This window comes from Melanotaenia boesemani, chromosome 4 (assembly GCF_017639745.1).
Source record: "Melanotaenia boesemani isolate fMelBoe1 chromosome 4, fMelBoe1.pri, whole genome shotgun sequence".
Lineage (NCBI taxonomy): Eukaryota > Metazoa > Chordata > Actinopteri > Atheriniformes > Melanotaeniidae > Melanotaenia > Melanotaenia boesemani.
Genome location: NC_055685.1, coordinates 39,885,797 through 39,909,373, shown reverse-complemented (window position 1 = coordinate 39,909,373; position 23,577 = coordinate 39,885,797). Strand labels below are relative to the sequence as shown.

General features: G+C 44.7%; 1 protein-coding gene across 5 annotated transcripts in view; it reads right to left on the bottom strand.

Moving 5' to 3' along the window:
* Positions 1-10,598: 10,598 nt before the first annotated feature.
* The window catches only part of LOC121638913 (CSC1-like protein 2), a 43,622-nt gene continuing 30,643 nt past the window's right edge, over positions 10,599-23,577 (bottom strand). For 4 of the 5 annotated variants that reach the window (XM_041983990.1, XM_041983993.1, XM_041983991.1 and 1 more), the window contains 11 exons: positions 23,266-23,403; positions 23,014-23,167; positions 22,832-22,938; positions 21,010-21,096; positions 20,875-20,940; positions 20,523-20,685; positions 20,269-20,374; positions 20,026-20,193; positions 19,255-19,370; positions 13,655-13,738; positions 10,599-11,347 (listed from right to left, as the gene is read on the bottom strand). In XM_041983990.1, coding sequence (XP_041839924.1) covers positions 11,147-11,347; positions 13,655-13,738; positions 19,255-19,370; positions 20,026-20,193; positions 20,269-20,374; positions 20,523-20,685; positions 20,875-20,940; positions 21,010-21,096; positions 22,832-22,938; positions 23,014-23,167; positions 23,266-23,403 — 1,390 coding nt within the window. In that variant the 3' untranslated portion in view covers positions 10,599-11,146. The remainder of the gene's footprint in view (positions 11,348-13,654; positions 13,739-19,254; positions 19,371-20,025; positions 20,194-20,268; positions 20,375-20,522; positions 20,686-20,874; positions 20,941-21,009; positions 21,097-22,831; positions 22,939-23,013; positions 23,168-23,265; positions 23,404-23,577) is intronic. The other variant, XM_041983992.1, reaches the window with a different exon arrangement.

Sequence of the window (23,577 nt, the reverse complement as noted above, 5' to 3'; positions counted from 1 at the left end):
CAAACAACAAAAGCAAAACAATAAAACAGTGAAATAAAACAGATTAAGATCCAGTAGAGGTGACTCTGCGCAGCCAAAGGCCAAGGTGAACAAGTGGGTCTTAAGACGTGTTTCAAAAATGAAGAGGCTATTCTCAGACCGCACAGAGAGAGTCTACGTTCCACAGCTGCAAAGGAGATGCCCCGCCCCCCACTGCTGAAGCCAAGGTCTGGCTGACCACCTCAGCAGCTTCTACTGCAGACTGGAGAAGGAGCACTTCACACCTGTTCCTCTCCTTCTGCACCCCTTCCACCCATTGACCCCTCCTGGCTCAGCACTCATCTCAGCACCCCCTCTTCAGTCCCCCTGACCCTCTTCAAGTGACTGGTTGGTCCAGAGATAGAAGACCAGGAAAGCTCCGGACCCAGATGGAGGGTCTCCCTCCTCTCTGCGGGCCTGTGCAGATCAGCTGGATCTGGCCCTCGCTCAGCTCTTCAACAGATCTCTGGAGCTGAGTGAAGTCCCTTCCTGCTTCAAGAGCTCCACCATCATTCCGGTCCCCAAGAAACCCCCATAACAGGACTGAATAACTACAGGCCTGTTGCTCTGACATCTGTGGTCATGAAGTCCTTTTGAACACCTGGTGTTGGGCCACCTGAAGTCCAGAGGTCAGCTGGAGGCCTGGTGCATTCAGAACAATCTGGAGTTGAACAAGACAGTGGAGATGATTGTGGACTTTAAGAGACACCCCCCTGCTCTACCCCCCATCACGGTCCTCAGTAGCATTGTGTGCATTGTAGCGCGCTTCAGGCCCGATCAACTCTCAGGATCTGAGGTGGGAGCAGAACATCAGCTCCATCCTCCAGAAGGCCCAGCAGCAAAGGTTCTTCCTGCCCTGTGGGCTGCTGCTGCAGGTCTATCCAGCAGTCATGGAGTCTGCCTGTGCTCCATCACGGTGTGGTCTGGAGCTTCCACCAAGAAGGACGGAACCAACAAAACCCTGAACAGTCTTTCTGAACTGCTGCCATCTGGCAGGCCCCTCAGAACCCTGCAGACCAAGACCAACAGGCTCATCAGAACCCTGCAGACCAGGACCAACAGGCCCATCAGAAACCTGCAGACCAGGACCGACAGGAACCTCAGAACCCTGCAGAAACCTATATATATATATATATATATGAACTGTCTCTAGCACTACATGACAGCACCTGGGTCCACCTGGACTCCCAGGAGTCTGACCACCACTTAATGACGACGTCCATCTTGTTTGAATTCTTGCTTGTGTTGTTCTTCCTCTCTAATGTAAGTCGCTTTGGATAAAAGCGTCTGATAAATTACTGTAGAATAGAATAGAATAGAATAGTAGAATAGACTTTAATATTCATATGGACAATAACTTAATGCTCTGTCCAAAGACTTTTCATCTTGTCTAGAAAGTTAATTTCCAGCTCACTGTAAAGGTCATATCTTGGATTTAGTCTGCTGCTCTGGTATCACTGCCATCGACTGTAAACCTCATACGCTGCCTTACACTGACCATAGACTCATTATTTCAATGTCAACCTCCTTCTGTCCAGAATCTTTCTCCCCTGACCGTCTCATTCCGTAGTGTTAAGGACATCAACACTGACACTTTTTCTTCTGAAATCATCAGTTTTCCCAGTCCACATGCCAACTGCTCACCTGATGACCTGGTTTCCCACTATAACAACAATCTCCATACTCTTCTGAATACTCATGCTCCACTGAAAACCAGATCCGTCTCTTCCACCCACTCTGCACCCTGGTTCACTCCTGCCCTCCGTCGACTCAAATCCCAAAGACGATAACTGGAACGACTCTATAACAAAACTGGACTCACTATACACAAAGAAATGTACAATAACCATGTAGTGCTATACAAGGACAGTCTCTCCTTAGCAAAATCTGCTTACTACTCTGGTGTCATTCAGTCCAATCAACACAACTCCAGAACTCTCTTCTCTCTCCTCACCAATATTACAAAGGGCTCAGTCCTGGGGCACCTCCTCTTCATTATCTACATTCTTCTGCTTGGTTTCATCTTTCGCAGACACAATATTAATATTCATGGCTACATGGACGACACCCAGCTCTACCTCTCTACCAAACCATCCTCTTCACTTCCACCAACCTCCCTCACCACCTGTCTACAAGAAATTCATTCTTGGTTTTAATCCAACTTCCTCAAACTCAACAGTTCTAAAACAGAAGTCCTCCTGGTAGGCACGCCCCCCACTCTCTCCAAATCCAACAGTTTTCCCATTTCCATAAACAACTCACCTGTCCTCCCCTCAGGTAAAGAGTCTGGGTGTCGTCCTCGACAGCACTCTTTCCTTTCACTCCCACATTAACAGTGTCACCCCGTCTGCATATTTTCATTTGAGAAACATTTCTCGTCTCCGTCCCTCTCTCACCCCCCACACCACTGCCATCCTCGTCCACAGTCTTGTTACCTCCCGGATTGACTACTGCAACTCTCTTTTCTTTGGTCTCCCTAATAAATCCCTCCAGAAACTGCAGCTCCTCCAAAACTCTGCAGCACGCATCATTACACGGACCCCTTCTACCCACCACATCACCCCCATCTTACAACAACTTCACTGGCTCCCCGTAAAACAAAGAATTAACTTCAAAATTCTCCTCAATACGTTCAAAGCACTCCACAATCTGGCCCCTCCATATATGATCTCCTGCACATTGCCACTCCGGTCCGTTCACTTCGCTCCTCCTCCTCTCTCCAGCTTCTTGTCCCCCTTGCCCGCTTCGTCACTATGGGGAGCCGAGCATTCAGCCGCTCTGCTCCCCATCTCTGGAACTCTCTTTCCCCTGATATATGTACCATAGACTCTCTTCCTCTCCTCAAATCACAACTCAAAACACATTTGTTCAGACAGTCCTACGTTGTCTAGTCACACACTCACCAACTTTATGTTGTCCTCCGTTCACTTTTGTATTTATTGTTTTTTTAACTATTTTAATGTTCTTTTTTATACAGTGTCCTTGGGTGTTTTAAAAGGCACTTTTAAATAAAATGTATTATTATTATTATAATCCACCCATTCATCCATTATCTATCATCCATACATTATCCATCCATCCAAACATCCATCCATTATCCACCGCTGCCCAAAAAGGCCCGATAGGACTCCTTCTTCAGCTTGACGGCATCCCTTACTGCCGGTGTCCACCAACCGAGTTCAGGGTTACCGCCATGACAGGCAACTTTACGGCCACAGCCCACTCGGACTCAATGTCCCCCGCCTCACCCGGGACATGGTTGAAGCTCTGCCAGAGATGGGAGTTGAAACTCTTTCTGACAGGGGACTCTGCCAGACGTTCCCAGCAGACCCTCACAACACGCTTGGTTCTACCAGGCCTGACCGGCATCCTCCCCCACCATCTGAGCCAACTCACCACCAGGTGGTGATCAGTTAACAGCTCCGCCCCTCTCTTCACCCGAGTGTCCAGGACATGCGGCCGCAAGTCCGACGACACGACTACAAAGTCGATCATAGAACTGCGGCCTAGAGTGTCCTGGTGCCAAGTGCACATGTGGACACTCTTATGTCTGAAGGTGTTCATTATGGACAGTCCATAATGAGCACAGAAGTCCAAGAACAAAACACCACTTGGATTTAGATCAGGGGGGCCATTCCTCCTAATCACGCCCCTCCAGGTCTCGCTGTCGTTGCCCACGTGAGCACTGAAGTCCCTGAGCAGAACGAGGGAGTCCCTGGAAGGAGTGCTCTCCAACACCCCCCCCAAGGACTCTAAAAAGGGTGGGTACTCTGAACTGCTGTTTGGTGCATAAGCACAAACAACAGTCAGGACCCGTCCCCCCACCCGAAGGCGGAGGGAGGCTACCCTTTCGTCCACCGGGGTAAACCCCAACGTACAGGTGCCAAGTCGGGGGGCAATGAGCATGCCCACACCTGCTTGGCCCTAACCCTATCCTGGATCACTGATTAGACTCACCAGAGGATCTGCTGAGCCACGCTTTGTCTGGTCCCTCCCCTAGAGACCTGTTTGCCATGGGTGACCCTACCAGGGCATAAAAATCAATAAAAATAATAAAAATGTAAATTTGTGGTTAGAGGCTTCATGACAACCATCTGTCAGCTTCTCATCATTCATTTCCTGCACCTTCATCTGTCCATTCATACGGAATATGCTAGTTTGTGTGGTCAGAGTCCAGCCTCATCCTGACTGCAGAAACCAGACAGGCTGGAAGGGGAGGAGAACTTCTTCTAGAACTGGTTCTAGATGCTACGATCATGGTGAGGAAGCAGTTTTATCAGACTGAATTTCATCTTTTTGTTTAGTTTTACAGTTCTGATTGTCTCCACAAACAAAGAAAACAGCAGATGAGAATCAGTTTTATTCATCATGGAACATAAATAGGACAAAATTTTCACTGTACACGTGAAGGGCAAAGTAAAAATAAATAAGTGTCACAGCAATAAATTAAAACCATGAAATGAAGCAACAGACTGAAGCTTGGAGCGGAAACGAGGATTCGGGCTCGTGTCCGTGCAGGATGGTGCAGTCCGAAATCTATTTACATTTTTATTTTTACACCTTTCATTTCCTGTAGCTTTCAGCCGACGCTTCATTTCTTCACATTTCAGGAACTTCAGCTTTAAAAAACTAAGAAAAACAAAAAGCAAACCTTCAACGCATCTTCAGTACCGAACTCTGCAGCCAGCAGGACACAGAACCAGAACCAACCCAGAACAGCTGGAACCGGGTTTTCTTGGGCTTATTTGCATAAATAACTGAGATTACTTCTGATTATCTTAAGACTACTTTCTGGTGGATCCAGTTGAAATGAGTTGGGTTCGGTTAATTTTTACACCGAGAAGAGACAGGGAATTAAGAACTTGTGAACTTTCTGTTTTGTGGGGTTCAAAGCTGCCGAGCCGAAACTGGATTCTTGTGTTCGGACCTCCAACATGCGGCTGAAGTGAACAGGAAACATCTGGACACAAACGCTGCAGGTTCTCCGGCGTGTAGCCGCGAGCGAGCGGCGGCTACAGCTTTCATAGTCCGGCTCTGTGTCAGCCACGCGCACACGCACACACAGCCGCAACAAAAACTCATGTAAACATTATAAAAAAAAAAAAACACCTGAGACTATTCCATCATCATCATCATCATCATCACCATGTCGCTGCATGTCAGCATCTACCACTGCCAGCCAGGTCAGTTTCCATCGGATAGTTTCTATGTAGAGAAGCCATCATGGTGGCGGCGTGACGTTAAAGAGCACATTTCCACTAGAGGGCAGCACCGAGTCATATCTGGTGCTCGTACTTCTCAACCCGACTCGGTTTATGTGGTTTTCTGTTAGTCAATGTGGTAGCACGGTACTGGTTGAATCCCTGTTTCCACCAGTTGAATCTTCCTGATCTCCTTGCTCACGAGTAGATGCCCTCTTTTTTCTTTAAGGTTTTAATTAGTGGTGGTCATTGAAACATCCAAATACCACCCAACAACCTGTAGAAGGGCGAAACAACCGTCACTCCCTGATCCCAAAAGAAATGGAAACCTTACTTGTGAAACAGAGCAGCAGACCCACAGGAAGGAACTGGGGCTGAGCCTTTAAAAGCAACCCCAGCTATTAGCACATTTTGGCCTCAACACGTAGTTACTGCCCCGTTCTACTAAAGATGTACTGTCTCTGACGCGTGAACATTCCTAATTACTTTATAAATCGCATGTATTTACTACGTTTCTGAACTATGGAGGTCACCATTATTTTTCTGGCACAATGCATTCTGGGAGATGACGTGTAAGGGTTGCACTCTACAATACATGGAGGTGAAGGCAAATGCGACTTGTTTTTCTGATGAGGTGGATCTGCATGAACAATGCTGCACTGCGCGGCTGTGGTTTCAGCAACGTGAGGCTTCGCTGTTTTCCGAGCGATAATTAGAGGAAAGCTGAAGGGGATGAGGTCCAAGGACAGAGCACAACTTCCCAAAGACACATGTTCTCCACACTTCTCTCCACTTCATTGACCACAGATGCTAACGGAGATAACGGGGCTAACGGACCCGACCCTGGACCATCAGATCCTGGACACTGAGGAACCTGACAAACCTGTTACCCAACAACTACGGATCATATTGAAAACTACGGATCATATTGAAAACTACGGATCATATTAATGCAGGTAAGCAGCTGGGAAAATCAGAGGAAAACCATCAGTCTTGTTTCTCAGTCTGAGAACGTTTTCATGTGCCTTTATGTACATAAAATTTCAATATATCTGTTGACGTGATGAAACGTAATCACCTTGTTTGTGTGATTTACCATTTTAATCTTACATTATTATATGAAGTGTAAGGCACTACTGTAATCTGTAGAGGAAAATATTAATCCTGGAGTGTACCGCGAACTACTGCAGACGGAAAGCAGAGATCTTTGCAGCAAACATCTCATTGCGTTTCATTGGCCAGCAGCTTATAAACAGATATTTTGGTCAATTCCATCATCTTCATCCATCTGACCATCCTCATCTTTCTTCATCATTGCTTTCCATGGTCGAGACTGCTACAACCCTCATACATCATCACCTAGAACGTAAACAACAATGATTAGAAACCAAAGAGAGTAGAGGATTTCTAATATCATGTTTATATGGCTATAAAGTTTTTTGTCGCTAGTAGCCAGAGTTGCTAGTAGGCTCGAAAATTCTTCCTTTTGAAACTTGTGTTTGTTTTCAACCAGCTGCTATGAGTGCGATTGTTCTCATCCTTGCTTGTGTACCATCAGGGGCGCATTAGAGAACTCAGACCAGATAGAAGCTGAAACTGTAGGATGGAAACACGATAAACATGGAGATGATAGAGTAGCTCAGTGATTGGTTCATTTTGAGATCAACCAAAACAGTAGCATTGTGGACGGTATACACACACCCTAAACCAAACACACCGTGTCTCGCTTGTGAAACTTTCAGTTATCGTTACCCCTCTCGACCCTGAGACCAAACACCTGGTCTAACTGGTCCCTAACTGGTCCCCCTACTGGTTGCGCTCATTTTGCAGCTTGCAGACACATAGCGCTATTTTCTGAGCATGTGCACAAACAAGTATATTCTCCCTGGTAGCGGATTTAGTTGGTCCATCAGGGGTCAGATCAGAGCAAAATCACATGCGATGGCGTCTTAAAATCTGAACATAAACAATCAACATATGAGGATCTGTTAGCGTCATGTGTTAGCTTTGTGTGTTAGTTTTATGTGTTTTACACATTAGTTTATGTGTTAATTTTACATGTTAGCGTCATGTGTTAGCTTTGTGTGTTAGTTTTATGTGTTTTACATATTAGTTTATGTGTTAATTTTACATGTTAGCTTCATGTGTTAGCTTCACATCTTAGTTTTTTGTGTTTATGTATTAGTTTGTGTTAATTTTACATGTTAGCGTCATGTGTTAGCTTCACATGTTAGTTTTTTGTGTTTATGTATTAGTTTATGTGTTAATTTTACATGTTAGCTTCATGTGTTAGCTTCACATGTTAGTTTTTTGTGTTTACGTATTAGTTTATGTGTTAGTTTTACATGTTAGCGTCATGTGTTAGCTTTGTGTGTTAGTTTTATGTGTTTTACGTATTAGTTTATGTGTTAGTTTTACATGATAGCGTCATGTGTTAGCTTCACATGTTAGTTTTTTGTGTTTATGTATTAGTTTATGTGTTAATTTTACATGTTAGCTTCATGTGTTAGCTTTGTGTGTTAGTTTTGTGTTTTAAGTATTAGTTTATGTGTTAGTTTTACACGTTAGCGTCATGTGTTAGCTTCACATGTTAGTTTTTTGTGTTTATGTATTAGTTTATGTGTTAATTTTACATGTTAGCGTCATGTGTTAGCTTTGTGTGTTAGTTTTATGTGTTTTACGTATTAGTTTATGTGTTAATTTTACATGTTAGCGTCATGTGTTAGCTTTGTGTGTTAGTTTTATGTGTTTTACGTATTAGTTTATGTGTTAGTTTTACATGTTAGCGTCATGTGTTAGCTTTGTGTGTTAGTTTTATGTGTTTTACGTATTAGTTTATGTGTTAATTTTACATGTTAGCGTCATGTGTTAGCTTTGTGTGTTAGCTTTGTGTGTTTTACGTATTAGTTTATGTGTTAGTTTTACATGTTAGCGTCATGTGTTAGCTTCACATGTTAGTTTTTTGTGTTTATGTATTAGTTTGTGTTAATTTTACATGTTAGCGTCATGTGTTAGCTTTGTGTGTTAGCTTTGTGTGTTTTACGTATTAGTTTGTGTTAGTTTTACATGTTAGCGTCATGTGTTAGCTTCACATGTTAGTTTTTTGTGTTTATGTATTAGTTTATGTGTTAATTTTACATGTTAGCGTCATGTGTTAGCTTCACATGTTAGTTTTTTGTGTTTATGTATTAGTTTGTGTTAATTTTACATGTTAGCTTCATGTGTTAGCTTCACATGTTAGTTTTTTGTGTTTATGTATTAGTTTATGTGTTAATTTTACATGTTAGCGTCATGTGTTAGCTTCACATGTTAGTTTTTTGTGTTTATGTATTAGTTTATGTGTTAATTTTACATGTTAGCTTCATGTGTTAGCTTCACATGTTAGTTTTTTGTGTTTATGTATTAGTTTATGTGTTTATTTTACATGTTAGCTTCATGTGTTTGCTTTGTGTGTTAGTTTTATGCTTGTATGTTTAATCCAAACTGAAACTTCTGCTCAGTTTGACACAAGCTCAAACTGAGCAGAAATGAATGGTTTTATATTTGTTCTCATTAAAGCAAGTCAGGCTGAGCTAACTAAACAATGACGTTAGCTAGTGATGTTAGCTGTAGCCTCAGCTTCCTAACTTTTAAGTTCCTACTAACTAAGGAACAGAGGAGCCTTTTCAGAAGCTAAAGCTTGAGAGAAATGTAAAAAACAGCAGATAACGTCATAACTAAACTAACCAAACTAAACTAAATACTTATTACTAATGAAAGCTGTTGTTATGTTTCTGTTTCAGACGGTAAAAACTATCACTGAAAAGCGGCTGATTAAAGGCGTGTTTGGTTTCCTGATCTGAACTTTGAGTCCTGCCTCGTCTAAATATAGATATATAAGCCCAGTTTCCACTGACAGGGCAGAGTGGGATGCTAATTTTGTGGTTCCTACCCATCCTATTTTGTTTGGTACCCCAACAGCAGGATCCCATCTAAACAACTGACCTGAAAGGGTGGAGTTTGACACGCTACAGTCTGTTAGACTAAAATGAGTCCCTTCCTGTGCGTCCTGGCATAAAAACAGAGCAGGAACGGCTCCTCGTTCAGAGCAACAGACTTTCTTTTTGTTGATTAAATCTCTGTTAAAACGGCTGGTGGACGACCTCCATCCTCCTCCGTAGTTTCTGAGTCATGTTCTGGTTGTGCTCTAAGGAAGCAATGGCGTCACGCTGACGCATCTATCGCTATCCGGCTGATGCTCCGCCTCTCAGGTAAGGTTACGGTTGCTGTGGTTACAGCTTACAAACCATATCCGCTCCCTAACCGCCCGACCTGGTGGTGGAAACAAGGCTTTCCTGAACAGATGGCTGCATGTCAGGAAAACTGCTTGATGGATTTGAGCATGCTCTGTAAGTCAGAGGTCAGAAGAGACAGGAAGTGAATCTTGACCCTGAACACATCTGGATAGACCTGCAGCTGAAAGCAGTGATGACATTTTTTGATGTGTGGAGACGACGTCGACCATGATTGTTTTTTTCTACCACAGTGAAGGAAAACTGACCCAACGACAGATGGATGATCCGTTAGACAAGCTCTGGAGCCTGTAAGGGTGTTTCAGGTTACCTGGAGACGTTGCTGGACTCTACATGATGCAGGTTGCTGTACAATAAGCTACCACACACACTCACACACCTCCAAACAAACAGAAAACATTTCCCTTGAGAGTCCTAACAGCTTCAGGCTTTGGGGGTAGATCTTCTGGACGAAAAGCACTGCTCTTCTGCATCTACCCGAGATCTGACAACACCGCTGCTGCTGCTGGAAAAGTCTGAGTCTTAAAGAGTTCAGTTTCTAACCGACAGACACAAACGTCCCTGTTCCCTTATTCACAGGTTAAGGTAGTTCAGGTGAAATCAAAACCAGAAAAGAAGGTATCCTCGCATCAGGGCTGCTGGTTCTGGAGCTGAAAACTCATCCAGCAGGTGGGAGGACATACTGCCAAGATGAGATGAGGAGGGAAACACAGCGTAGTCCTGCAGTGGATGACATCATCCGAAGGCAGCGACTTCGTTAATGTTGGAACAACATGCAGCGAAAGCCTGGCGGTCATCAGAGAAACAGAACTTCTACGTGGTGGGTGAAGAAAAACCAGCAGGATTGATGTTCAACGGAGCGGAAAGGAGAGGAGAGAAGGAGAGGAGAGAAGGAAAGGAGAGAAGGAGATGATGGGAAGGAGAGAAGGGAAGGAGAGGAGAGAAGGAGATGATGGGAAGGAAAGGAGGGAAGGAGAGGAGAGAAGGAGATGATGGGAAGGAAAGGAGGGAAGGAGAGGAGGGAGGGAGAGGAGGGAAGGAGAGAAGGGAAGGAGAGGAGGGAGGGAGAGAAGGGAAGGAGAGGAGGGAAGGAGAGAAGGGAGGGAGAGGAGGGAAGGAGAGGAGGGAGGGAAAGTAGGGAAGGAGGGGATCAGAATGAGTGGAGGGGAAGAGGGACGTCTGCATAAGCGAAGCTTCTACGTCTATAACAACTGCCGGTGACGTAACACCGGACGGTGGCATCACCATGGGTTCGATTAGAGGAAAAAGACAACATCAGCATCAGCAGGTCTGGATCGGACAACCTGCAGACGGATCAGGTGTCAAGACACAAGTGCGAACAAAGTAAATCCAGCCGAGGCACGACTTTAACCCTCCCCAACCAAGAAAAACAAAAAATTTGGCTTTATGGTCATGTACAGGGACTTCCTGTGGGGACAGTCTGATGTCCTTCAGGCCGCCACTGGTGTGCAGGGCTGGATGTGGGTGACCCAACGCCGGCGTCGAAGGTCAGGGTCTTCAGGCTGAAGTGGGGGGGGGGTGCTACCAGTCTGCTGGTAGCTCCAGCCAGCCTCCTGTTTGACTGATGCGTGGGTATGAACTAGCTCCGCCCCCTCCCTCCAGCCTGGCCTTCGGCTACTGATGGACCTCGTTTGCGATCAGACTGTCCTCTCCTGACTGGAAACCCGCCTCGTTGATGCTGTTCCCTCCGTTCAGCATCTCCTCATCCTGGGACGAGCCCCGGTCCTCCTCGCTGCTGCCACCGCCCGGCTCGTCCGAGTTTGGATCCTGGAGGACCTGGGCGATGTAACTCTGCTGCTGCTGAGTCTGCTGCTGCTGGACACAGAACCACAACTGGGTCAACAGCGGCAGAACTGCTTGTCACCCTCGTCTAGACTGCAGTGAATGTCTGAAGGTTTCATTTTATTAAGCTGAAAAACGTCAGGAAACGATGATTTCCACATCTCATCCATAAACAACATCTCAGATGATGAAACTGAGACATTTTAGCATTTGATGGAAAATATGAGCTGATAGTGAATCTGATGGCAGCAACTCATCTAGGAAAAGTTGGACAGGTGAAAAGCTGCATCTCTGATGGGATGGGGCTGCATTAGTGCCTATGGCGTAGGCAGCTTCCACATCTGTGAAGCTCCATCAATGCTGAAAAGTACATGGAGGTTTTACAGCAACATCTGCTCCCATCCAGACAACGTCTCTTTCAGGGAAGGCCTTGCAGAATTCAGCAAGACAATGCTGAACCACATCCTGCATCCATCACAGCAGCATGGCTTCACAGGAGAAGAGTCCACTTCCAACTTGGAACTACTTTTCACACCATGCTGAACGTCACCCTGGAACTACTTTTTACACCATGCCGAACACCACCCTGGAACTACTTTTTACACCATGCTGAACGTCACCCTGGAACTACTTTTTACACCATGCTGAACACCACCCTGGAACTACTGTTTACACCATGCCAAACATCACCCTGGAACTACTTTTTACACCATGCTGAACGTCAACTTGGAACTACTTTTTACACCATGCTGAACGTCACCCTGGAACTACTTTTTACACCATGCTGAACGTCACCCTGGAACTACTTTTTACACCGTGCTGAACACCACCCTGGAACTACTTTTTACACCATGCTGAACATTACCCTGGAACTACTTTTTACACCATGCTGAAAACCACCCTGGAACTACTGTTTACACCATGCCGAACATCACCCTGGAACTACTTTTTACACCATGCTGAACGTCAACTTGGAACTACTTTTTACACCATGCTGAACGTCACCCTGGAACTACTTTTTACACCATGCTGAACGTCACCCTGGAACTACTTTTTACACCGTGCTGAACACCACCCTGGAACTACTTTTTACACCATGCTGAACATTACCCTGGAACTACTTTTTACACCATGCTGAAAACCACCCTGGAACTACTGTTTACACCATGCCGAACATCACCCTGGAACTACTTTTTACACCATGCTGAACGTCAACTTGGAACTACTTTTCACACCATGCTGAACGTCACCCTGGAACTACTTTTTACACCATGCTGAACGTCACCCTGGAACTACTTTTTACACCGTGCTGAACACCACCCTGGAACTACTTTTTACACCATGCTGAACATCACCCTGGAACTACTTTTTACACCATGCTGAAAACCACCCTGGAACTACTGTTTACACCATGCCGAACATCACCCTGAAACTACTTTTTACACCATGCTGAACGTCAACTTGGAACTACTTTTCACACCATGCTGAACGTCACCCTGGAACTACTTTTTACACCATGCTGAAAACCACCCTGGAACTACTGTTTACACCATGCCGAACATCACCCTGGAACTACTTTTTACACCATGCTGAACGTCAACTTGGAACTACTTTTCACACCATGCTGAACGTCACCCTGGAACTACTTTTTACATCATGCTGAACGTCACCCTGGAACTACTTTTTACACCATGCCAAACATCACCCTGGAACTACTTTTTACACCATGCTGAACGTCACCCTGGAACTACTTTTTACACCATGCTGAAAACCACCCTGGAACTACTGTTTACACCATGCTGAACACCACCCTGGAACTACTTTTTACACCATGCTGAACGTCACCCTGGAACTACTTTTACACCGTGCTGAACACCACCCTGGAACTACTTTTTACACCGTGCGGAACATCACCCTGGAACTACTTTTTACACCATGCCGAACATCACCCTGGAACTACTTTTTACACCATGCCGAACGTCACCCTGGAACTACTTTTTACACCATGCTGAACATCACCCTGGAACTACTTTTTACACCATGCCGAACGTCACCCTGGAACTACTTTTCACACCATGCTGAACACCACCCTGGAACTACTTTTCACACCATGCCGAACATCACCCTGGAACTACTTTTCCCAGACGTCTTGCTGCATCAGATTCAATATTAGCCCAGATTTTCCATCACATGGTGAAACGTCTCAGTTTCATCATCTGAGATGTTGTTTATATTCTACTGGGGATAAATTATGGCTTGATGAGATTTACGATTCACATTTGGGTACTTTTGGGGTGTAGTTTGTTGCTGAGCTCAAGAGTCCTCTGTGAATGAACTCACCTGAGATTTGGTGGTCGGGGATGAGGAAGGACGACTTGGGCGTCCATTCTCGACAGTGTCCACATCATTCTCCTTTGTGTCGATCTACGATGGAAGCAGATGGAGTTAGTGGTGGACCGGACGGCAGATAGGCCTGTCGCGATAACAAATTTTGCTGTGTGATCAATTTTCTCAGAAATTATTGCGATAAGCGATAATATTGCACAAAGCTGTCATGTGTTGTCATTTTAAGACCATTTCCAACTAAAATAATGACATACCATAATAATGCAAATACACCCTCAAAGATCAATAGACTTTCATTTCTAAAGAACATTTTACACTGAAACTGCAGGAAATTTTAAATAACTAATAAATAATTGCTGCTGGGCGCCGTTTGCCCTGGGGGTGGTCCTCAGAGAGAATGCATGTTGGTGTGTGTATGTGGAGAGGGTCGGGTCTGAGGCCCGCATTCCCCTAGCCTTTCTGGGGGGGGGGGGTTGTTGGGCGAGTGAATGGGTAAGGGTTGGGGTAAAGAGCAGTGGTTTTTGGGGGCAGTAAAGGGGGTGGGGGGTGGTTGGGGGATTGGAGGACCTGTGGACATGTTCTTGTCCCTGGGGTGCCTAGCCTTGGTGGTGTGTTGGCGTGGTTTTGCCTGGGGCGGTTGGGCCCCGTCGGGTTCCTGGGCAGGGCTCTGCTGGGGGGAATGGGTGGCCCTTGGGCCTGTGGGGTGCCTGCCCTCGGTGCGGCCTGTGGCGCCCGCTGGGCCTGCTCACCGTCGCCCTGTTCTACCTGGTGCCCCTGCCCCGTTGCGCCGGGTGGGGCTCCAGTCTGTGGGCCCCTCTGCTCTGGTCTGAGTGGCCTATGGGGCTATTATTGTAGCAATATTATCTACAAATCCGTGTTGAAAGTCACAAATGCATACAGAGAGTCGTGTATCCGTATCTTAATTTGTGTGTGCACAGTTGGATTCGCAAATGTGTAAATAAATCCACAAATGTGTGATGAGATTTCTGTGTCTGTACAAGAATCTGCAAATGTGTAAAACAACTTGTGTGTAACCCGGTTTGCAAATGTGTAAAAAAATTCCACAAATCTGTATTTAAAGTTGCAAATGTGTAGACCAATCTGTAAATGCGTGCTAAGATCTGCACATGTGCAGACCGATCTGTATCCACAGAGAGACATGAATGCCTGGAGTATTTCAGCTACAAGACCCAGAAATACAGACAAATCGCTGGTTACGAGTCAAGCAGCTTCTGGATTGGCTCTCTCTACACACGTGGATTTTGCTACACTTGTTCCGTGAGAAATCCACAAATGCGTGTCAGGATTCGTATCCGTAACGCTTGGGTTTGCGTGCCCTGACCGCTGGCTCACAGGCTGCCTCACTCCGGCTGCCGTTGGTTCGCTTGCTCTGCTGCTGGCGGTAATATAATTACTGCGGTCAAGCCAGCCGCCTTTCGTTTTCGCGTAGTCAAGCCAGCCGCTCCTACATTTTCAGTGCGCACCTACCGTCAGTTTACGGTAAATGCAAGCGTACTGCTGCAAGGAAATTATTTCCGGTTCACAAAATAAAAGCACGAATTTAAATGTGTATTATCAAGTGATGTTTTAAGAAACTGATTCACGTTAACTGTAAACTATCGGGGTATACTGCTAACATTTACACTAAATAAATACCTTAGAATGTATGGAGTTGAAAACAGTTTTATCTATCTATCTATCTATCTATCTATCTATCTATCTATCTATCTATCTATCTATCTATCTGTCTGTCTGTCTGTCTGTCTGTCTGTGCTAATAAACATATACTGAGGCCTTAAAGCAAATACTAAGTGGTGTATGTTGATCATCCTTGACGGCACTATCATTCTGGACTGCTTTGGGGTCAATAGGTCACATGACCTCAAAGCTATTGAGCGAAAATGCTCATATTTACACTTTAAAAATCATTTAAAATATATTAAGACCTTAAAGCAAATACTAAGTGGTGTATGTTGACCATCCTTGATAGCACTATCATTCTGGACTGCTTTGGGGTCAATAGGTCACATGACCTCAAAGCTATTGAGCCGAAAATGCTCCCATTTGTTATGTAAATTTGATCAAAAACCAATAGAATAATGAAATGAAATACAATATATACAGTGGTCACACAGTAAAAGGACTTCAGATATCTCAAATTCAAACCTTTTTAAAACAAAAACAATTCTTCAACATGTGTAACTTAAGCATTGTGGGGAAAAAAATGATGATAATGATATCTAACATTAAAATGACCTCAAAAACAACATCAATAAATACACAATGATAATAAATAAAAATAATACTAGTAATAATAACAATTTGAATTAGGAAATGACCATAAAATAGTTAATATATACATTTAACTATTTACACATGTCACTCTCAAAATGTCTATCAAAATATATATTTGGAAGTAAAGTAGATCTAAAACCAATAGAACAATAAAATTAAATAAAATAAATAGAATGGTCAAATGGTATATGAACTTTTCAAATAGTTTTAAAAGAAAAATAATTCTTCAACATGTGTAACCTCATCACTATAAGAACAACAATAGTACCAATAAAATTGAAAATAACAACAATAATAATAATAACAAATAAACAAAGACAATAATATTTAAATGACCAAAAATGGTAAACATATATATATTTACTGTAACTATTTACACATCAATATCAAACTATCTTAAAGGCACTTTTCAAATAGTTTTAAAACAAAAACATTTCCTTAACATGTGTAACCTAATTACAACAACAAAAAACAAAACCTGTTCCTCCTCTCTTGCTCCTCTCATTACCAACATCATTCATTCCTCTTTACTTTCCGGAATCGTCCCTCCTGCACTTAAAACGGCTACAGTTACACCTATCCTGAAAAAACCCGGTTTGGACCCCACCAATTTTAATAACTTACGCCCTATGTCCAATTTACCTTTCATTTCCAAAATTCTTGAAAGGTCTGTTGCCTCTCAGCTTCATAACCACCTCATCACAAACAATATTTACGAGCAGTTTCAGTACAGTTTTCGTCCCCTCCACAGCACTGAAACGGCACTCCTCAAAATCTCCAATGACCTTATAGCTTCAGATTCTGGTTTACTGTCCATTCTCATCCTTCTTGACCTCACAGCAGCATTTGACACTTTCTCACCGCACTCTTCTTGACAGACTGTCATCTATCGGTATCTCCGGCACCCCTCTCACCTGGTTAACTTCTTACCTCTCTGGCCGCACACAGTTTGTTCAACTTAAATCACACAAATCCAACCCTTACCCTGTCTCTGCTGGTGTGCCCCAGGGCTCGGTCCTGGGGCCCCTACTATTCATCATCTACATTCTTCCACTTGGCTTCATTTTTCGTCGACATAATATTCATTTTCATTGCTACAAGGACAACACCCAGCTTTACCTCTCTACCAAACCATCTTCCTCACTTCCACCAACCTCCCTTACCCACTGTCTCCAAGAAATTCATTCTTGGTTTTCTTCCAATTTCCTAGAACTCAACAGTTCTAAAACAGAAGTCCTAATGATAGGCACGCCCCATATTCTCTCCAAATCTAATAGTTTCTCCATTTCCATCAACAATTCAACCATCCTTCCCTCCCCTCAAGTAAAGAGTCTGGGTGTTGTCCTTGACAGCACACTCTCTTTTCAGTCCCACATTAATAATATCACTCGGTCAGCATATTTTCATCTGCGAAATATTTCCCGTCTCCGTCCGTCTCTTACCCCCCATACCACTGCCATTCTCGTCCATAGCCTTGTCACCTGACGAATTGATTACTGTAAATCACTTCTCTTTGGTCTCCCCAACAAAGCCCTCCAAAGACTGCAGCTCCTTTAAAACTCTGCAGCTCGAATCATCACCCGGACACCCTCCACTCATCATATCACCCCCATCCTGCAACAACTTCACTGGATTCCCATAAAAAAAAGAATTAATTTCAAAATACTCCTTATCACTTTCAAAGCACTTCACAATCAGGCTCCACCATACATATCTGAGCTTCTACACATTTCCATTCCTGTCCGCTCACTCCGCTCCTCCACCTCTCTTCAACTTTCTGTTCCCCCTGCCCGCCTTGTCACTAAGGGGAGTAGAGCATTCAGCCGCTCAGACAGACAGACAGACAGACAGACAGACAGACAGATAGATAGATAGATAGATAGATAGATAGATAAAACTGTTTTCAACTCCATACATTCTAAGGTATTTATTTAGTGTAAATGTTAGCAGTATACCCCGATAGTTTACAGTTAACGTGAATCAGTTTCTTAAAACATCACTTGATAATACACATTTAAATTCGTGCTTTTATTTTGTGAACCGCAAATAATTTCCTTGCAGCAGTACGCTTGCATTTACCGTAAACTGACGGTAGGTGCGCACTGAAAATGTAGGAGCGGCTGGCTTGACTACGCGAAAACGAAAGGCGGCTGGCTTGACCGCAGTAATTATATTACCGCCAGCAGCAGAGCAAGCGAACCAACGGCAGCCGGAGTGAGGCAGCCTGTGAGCCAGCGGTCAGGGCACGCAAACCCAAGCGTTACGGATACGAATCCTGACACGCATTTGTGGATTTCTCACGGAACAAGTGTAGCAAAATCCACGTGTGTAGAGAGAGCCAATCCAGAAGCTGCTTGACTCGTAACCAGCGATTTGTCTGTATTTCTGGGTCTTGTAGCTGAAATACTCCAGGCATTCATGTCTCTCTGTGGATACAGATCGGTCTGCACATGTGCAGATCTTAGCACGCATTTACAGATTGGTCTACACATTTGCAACTTTAAATACAGATTTGTGGAATTTTTTTACACATTTGCAAACCGGGTTACACACAAGTTGTTTTACACATTTGCAGATTCTTGTACAGACACAGAAATCTCATCACACATTTGTGGATTTATTTACACATTTGCGAATCCAACTGTGCACACACAAATTAAGATACGGATACACGACTCTCTGTATGCATTTGTGACTTTCAACACGGATTTGTAGATAATATTGCTACAATAATAGCCCCATAGTGGCCGCTGCTCCGTATGCTTAGGTCGTCCTGGGCCTGGTGCTCTGTGGACCTGCTGCAACGCCACGCTGCTGCGATGCCACGCTGCTGCGACGCTGCCCTTTTCCATATACGCCGGCCCACTGAGAATCCTCTCGAACCTCTTGATTAGCCGGCATTGCTCTTGATGTGTATTTCAGCGTGAGAAATCGGAGGTTTAACGCGAGAAGCCACTCAAATGCACAAGTCTCACGGCCGAGTTGGCAGCCCTGTAAACAAATGCAGCGTATCGGCTCGTACAGGTTAAGTGCTTCACCACGGTCCCGTGCTGCAACATGCTGCTGTCATGTATGACATGAGAGAGATCACTCTGCAAGAAACCAGAGCGTTCAGTCCAGATACTCCATAGTGAAACTGTTGCACAGCTTATGTTCAACTTAGATAGAAAAAAAAATTATTGTGGCTGAAAAACTCACTGCGCTCATTTTTTTCTTCCCGTGCAATTAATTGACTTATTGCTTATCGCGACAGGCCTACAGCAGAGTTTAGGTTTCACACATCTTCGGCAAAGCCTTACCTTGTAGTTGTGAGCGCTCAGGTACTTGAAGTGTCCGAAGCACACATGAGACAGACAGACCACGATGGTGACGACCAGAACCACCAGAGTGAACATGGAGGTCGGCGTTTTTAAACCTGATGGCACATCAACACATAGCTTTACCTAACATTCAAGGAAAGGCAGGTTTTTTTTCACGTCATAGTTCATGTAAAGTAAGTAAAAATATGATGATGTTTGGTTTGTTTCAATGATCTGAGCTAGTGGGACATGCTAACCATCCATCCATCAATCCATCCATCCATCCATCCATCCATCCATCCATCCATCCATCCACCATCCACCCACCCACCCATCCATCCATCCATCCATCCATCCATCCATCATCCATCCATCATCCATCCATCCATCCATCCACCATCCACCCACCCACCCATCCATCCATCCATCCATCCATCCATCCACCCATCTATCCATCCATCCATCCATCCATCCATCCATCATCCATCCATCATCCATCCATCCATCCATCCATGCTTGCTACCGGTTGATGATAAAATGATTAAATAAAGGGAAACTGAAGTTTTCAGACAGGAAGTAAAACCTTCCTGTGATCCGGTTTAATCTTGTAGAAAGTTTTTCCTGAGCTGCAGCTCAGCTGTGAAGTCAGAAATGGCTGCTATCTTATCAGAGTGGGTTTGGTTTCCAACATGGAGAGTAAAGTAAAAGTAAAGTACGGGAGGCCGACATGAACGTGGAAGCTGACTCAGGTGAGGACGAGACGAAGCTTACCTGTGCGCATCGTGGAGAAGAAGAGCAGCCAGAAGAGGCAGAGGATGGGCGCGGCCACTACCTGAGTGACGGCTCCAGAGTGGATCTTTTTGTCCAGTTTGGATGGCAGGTACGCGTAGTACATGTTGTACCTGTCCACCAGGTGTTTCAGCAGCATGTACATCAGACCTGCAGGGGGACAGGTGAGCTGAGGACACATTCTACTGGACTGAAGGGCTGTAGCGGAGACAGGGTGATACTGACCGAAGGGGACAATGATGGGACAGGTGATACTATAGGCCATCACCACGGTGAAGACGTTCATCATCCAGGCGTACGCCGCCCCGAACTGGAACTCGTAGGCCTGATGCTGCAAGACAAAGACAGAAAGTCAGAGAATCTCCTGGACAAAAGGATGTCCAGGTCCAGGTCTTTCCTCTCATCCAGAACCCGTCCTCTGAGTCAGAACCCGTCCTCTGAATAATAACTGCTCCTGTCTCTGGCCCGTTTGTCCTCACCCTCTTGACGTTGCGGCGGTCGGCGGCCGAGCGGGCCAGGCAGAGCCGGATCATGTACATAAGCAGACCGGGAATCCTCAGGAGATCCATGGCATTCCCAATAAAGGCCGAAGCGATAACGTAGTTGACGAAGAACGCTCCGTTGTCCGGCAAGAAGACGCACCTGAAGGTAGCACAGGATTACTGATTACTGTCGGCAGAAAGAGAGTCGAGCTTTCAGATCTACGAACGATAGAGGATGGAAACTGACTCTTTACTCAAATTTCTGATTTTAATTTCAACATTTTCCTAAAATATGTTTGTTTAGAAACGTTGAGAGTTGGAAATAAAGTGAAGATAGAAAGTGACCTACTCAAATCTGACTGTGGCGTCATCCAGGAACGTCTTATCGAACAGCCAGCGGAAGAAAACGTCCAGACTGGAAACGCAGACAGGAGTAGTCAGTGTGGACCGTGGAGCGAACGTCTAACAAACCAAAGATTCCTACCTGCTGAGGCCCAGAGACGGCAGCAGCAGAACCATGAAGATCAGGAAGGTGTAGCATTTATGCATTGTCGTCCTGTTTTCTCCAGACCTGCAGACAAACCCAGTCAGGCGCGTCTAACTAACGGTTACCTGAAGGAATTTATGTGGGAAAAAATGGTCAGATTTTTTTATTACTCCCAAATTACTACAAATCCAAAAGGGCCGGCCAAGTTCTGGGAACTGTTGGAGGATAGGTGAGGACCCCCTTGCCGACTGTTTTCATGCTTTTTGGGACTGCCCAAGAATTCGGCCTTACTGGACTGAAATTACACAGATGATCAACACAGTGATGGGACTTAAAAGTAAACATGACTTTAGTAGAATTTATCTAGGAAATATACCACCCATAGTCAACTCTAGAGACAAATACTGGATTAACATATTACTGGTAGCCGAGCTATGACAAGAAGATGGTGAACAGAGGAAACCCCGACAAAGAGGGAACGGATCAGGATTGTTAAAGAAATATATCATATGGAAAAACTCACTTTCTCCTTGAAACACAATCTGGATAAATTTACAAACTATTGGCTGAAACTGAAAACCTGCCTGGAAGGTCTGTCTAACCAATAAGACACAAGCCTCATCACGCTCTAGAAAAATACAGAAACACATTTATAGACACCCGTGTTTCACTCTTAACTGGTGTAAATACGCATATCAGGAATATAAAAACATTAGTGCGTGTAGTTACATCATGCACACGAATAACCTGTACATGCACATACTGGTAGACCTGAAGGTGAAAGTACATCCCCTAATACCTGAAACAGCAAAAATATGACGCCTCTGAATGAATCGTGCAGTACGTCTTGCTAAGAAGTGTCACGGAGGAGACACTTCAATCATGCCTGACACGGGCCGAAACAGGACAATACTGAACAAAAATCAACCTCCTAAGTTACGGGAAGAAAATACTGCAACTCAGGTTTTTATTTTTTAACTATTCACCCGTCTGTGCCCTGATAATGTTCTTGTAGTTACTCCATGTTCCTTGTATTTCTGTTCTGTTAAATAAACACTAAAACCTGTTAAAAAAAAATAACACAACAGAAACTATTTCCATGTTTCCACTTTTTCCTCATTTCCAGTTCTTCCTGCTACTATTTACCTGCTATCCTCACTAAACCAACTCCAGCTCAGCTGCTTTGTGGCGCCACCGTGCATCAGAAACGTCTTCTTGGCTTTATTCCAGCCATAGAGGAGCATTATTTTTCTTCTTTTCACACACACATAGAACTTTCTGCTCACTGGTTGATCTTTGGCTGCTCCTGATTGGACGTTACCGTCAATCTAAGCTCTCTGATTGGTGGAAAGTCTGACAGGAAGTGGCTTCATCATCATGTCCAGGTCTAAATAGAGGTCTCTTAGCAACATAGTAGTGATGGTGATGTTTTTATGATGAAATGTGATAAATGATGCTGTTATCATGGATCATGGTGGATTTACCAGATAGAGTCTCTGAATAAAACTAAATTTAGTGGCTGGATTGTAAACCTCCTGGACGGGATAGAAATGCTGGAAAACTTCTGTAGATCAGCTAAAGGGTAAAATATCCATCACATTTACCCCACACACCACCGCTCCTGGTGGAGGAGGAGGTGGAGCTCAGAGACCTGATGGAGGTTTAAGGGTTAATGATTTCCTCATACTGACCACCAGGGGGCCCCTTTCCTGACCAAACACATACGTATGTAGACGTGAGGAATAACTGAGCTCATACATCTGAATGTTTGTGTTGTTATTACAGCAGCACTAGTGAAGAGGACGGAAGAGGAAGGTACCTGGTCCAGTGAGCCTCAAAGAAGGCAGAGTAGTAGACGATGGTGGGCAGCAGAGCAGAGAAAGCCCAGAGCAGCAGAGTCGGGAAGAACTGAGTCACGATGGGATTCTGTTCGAAAGACAAACAAACAGAGTAAGAACAGCTGGATGAGAGGGATGTCTGGTTCTCTTCAAGGAAACTTACGTTAAGATACTCCACAGGCTTGGTGACGTTGAACTTGTCCATGGTGGAGATGATGATGGCGGGTGTGGTGAGGAAGAAGAGCAGGATGAAAAGGATGCAGTTGATGATGAAGCAGCGGATCCACCAGGAGATCCCCCCTAGTGACAGGTGCTCCCTGCAGGGGAGAGAGAAGAGCCACAGGACATCAGCTGAAGTCAGAGGGTGGAGGGGTCAGTGGGGGTCGTGGAGGTTGTGGGGGTCGCGTGCACATACCAGCGGACGTTTTGCGGGTCGGGAGCGTATGAAACGCTCCAGTTGTAAACATGAAGGACTTCACTGAACTGAGAGGAACGAGGCTCCTGCCGACAATGGCAACCCTGAACCTGACACGCGTTAAAATCCTTCAGGATGCTGTGGAAAGAGGGGCGGAGTCACAGAGAGACATGAAGCAGATAGAGGGAGGAGTCACAGAGAAACAGGAAGCAGATAGAGGGCGGAGTCACAGAGAGACATGAAGCAGATAGAGGGCGGAGTCACAGAGAAACAGGAAGCAGATAGAGGGAGGAGTCACAGAGAAACAGGAAG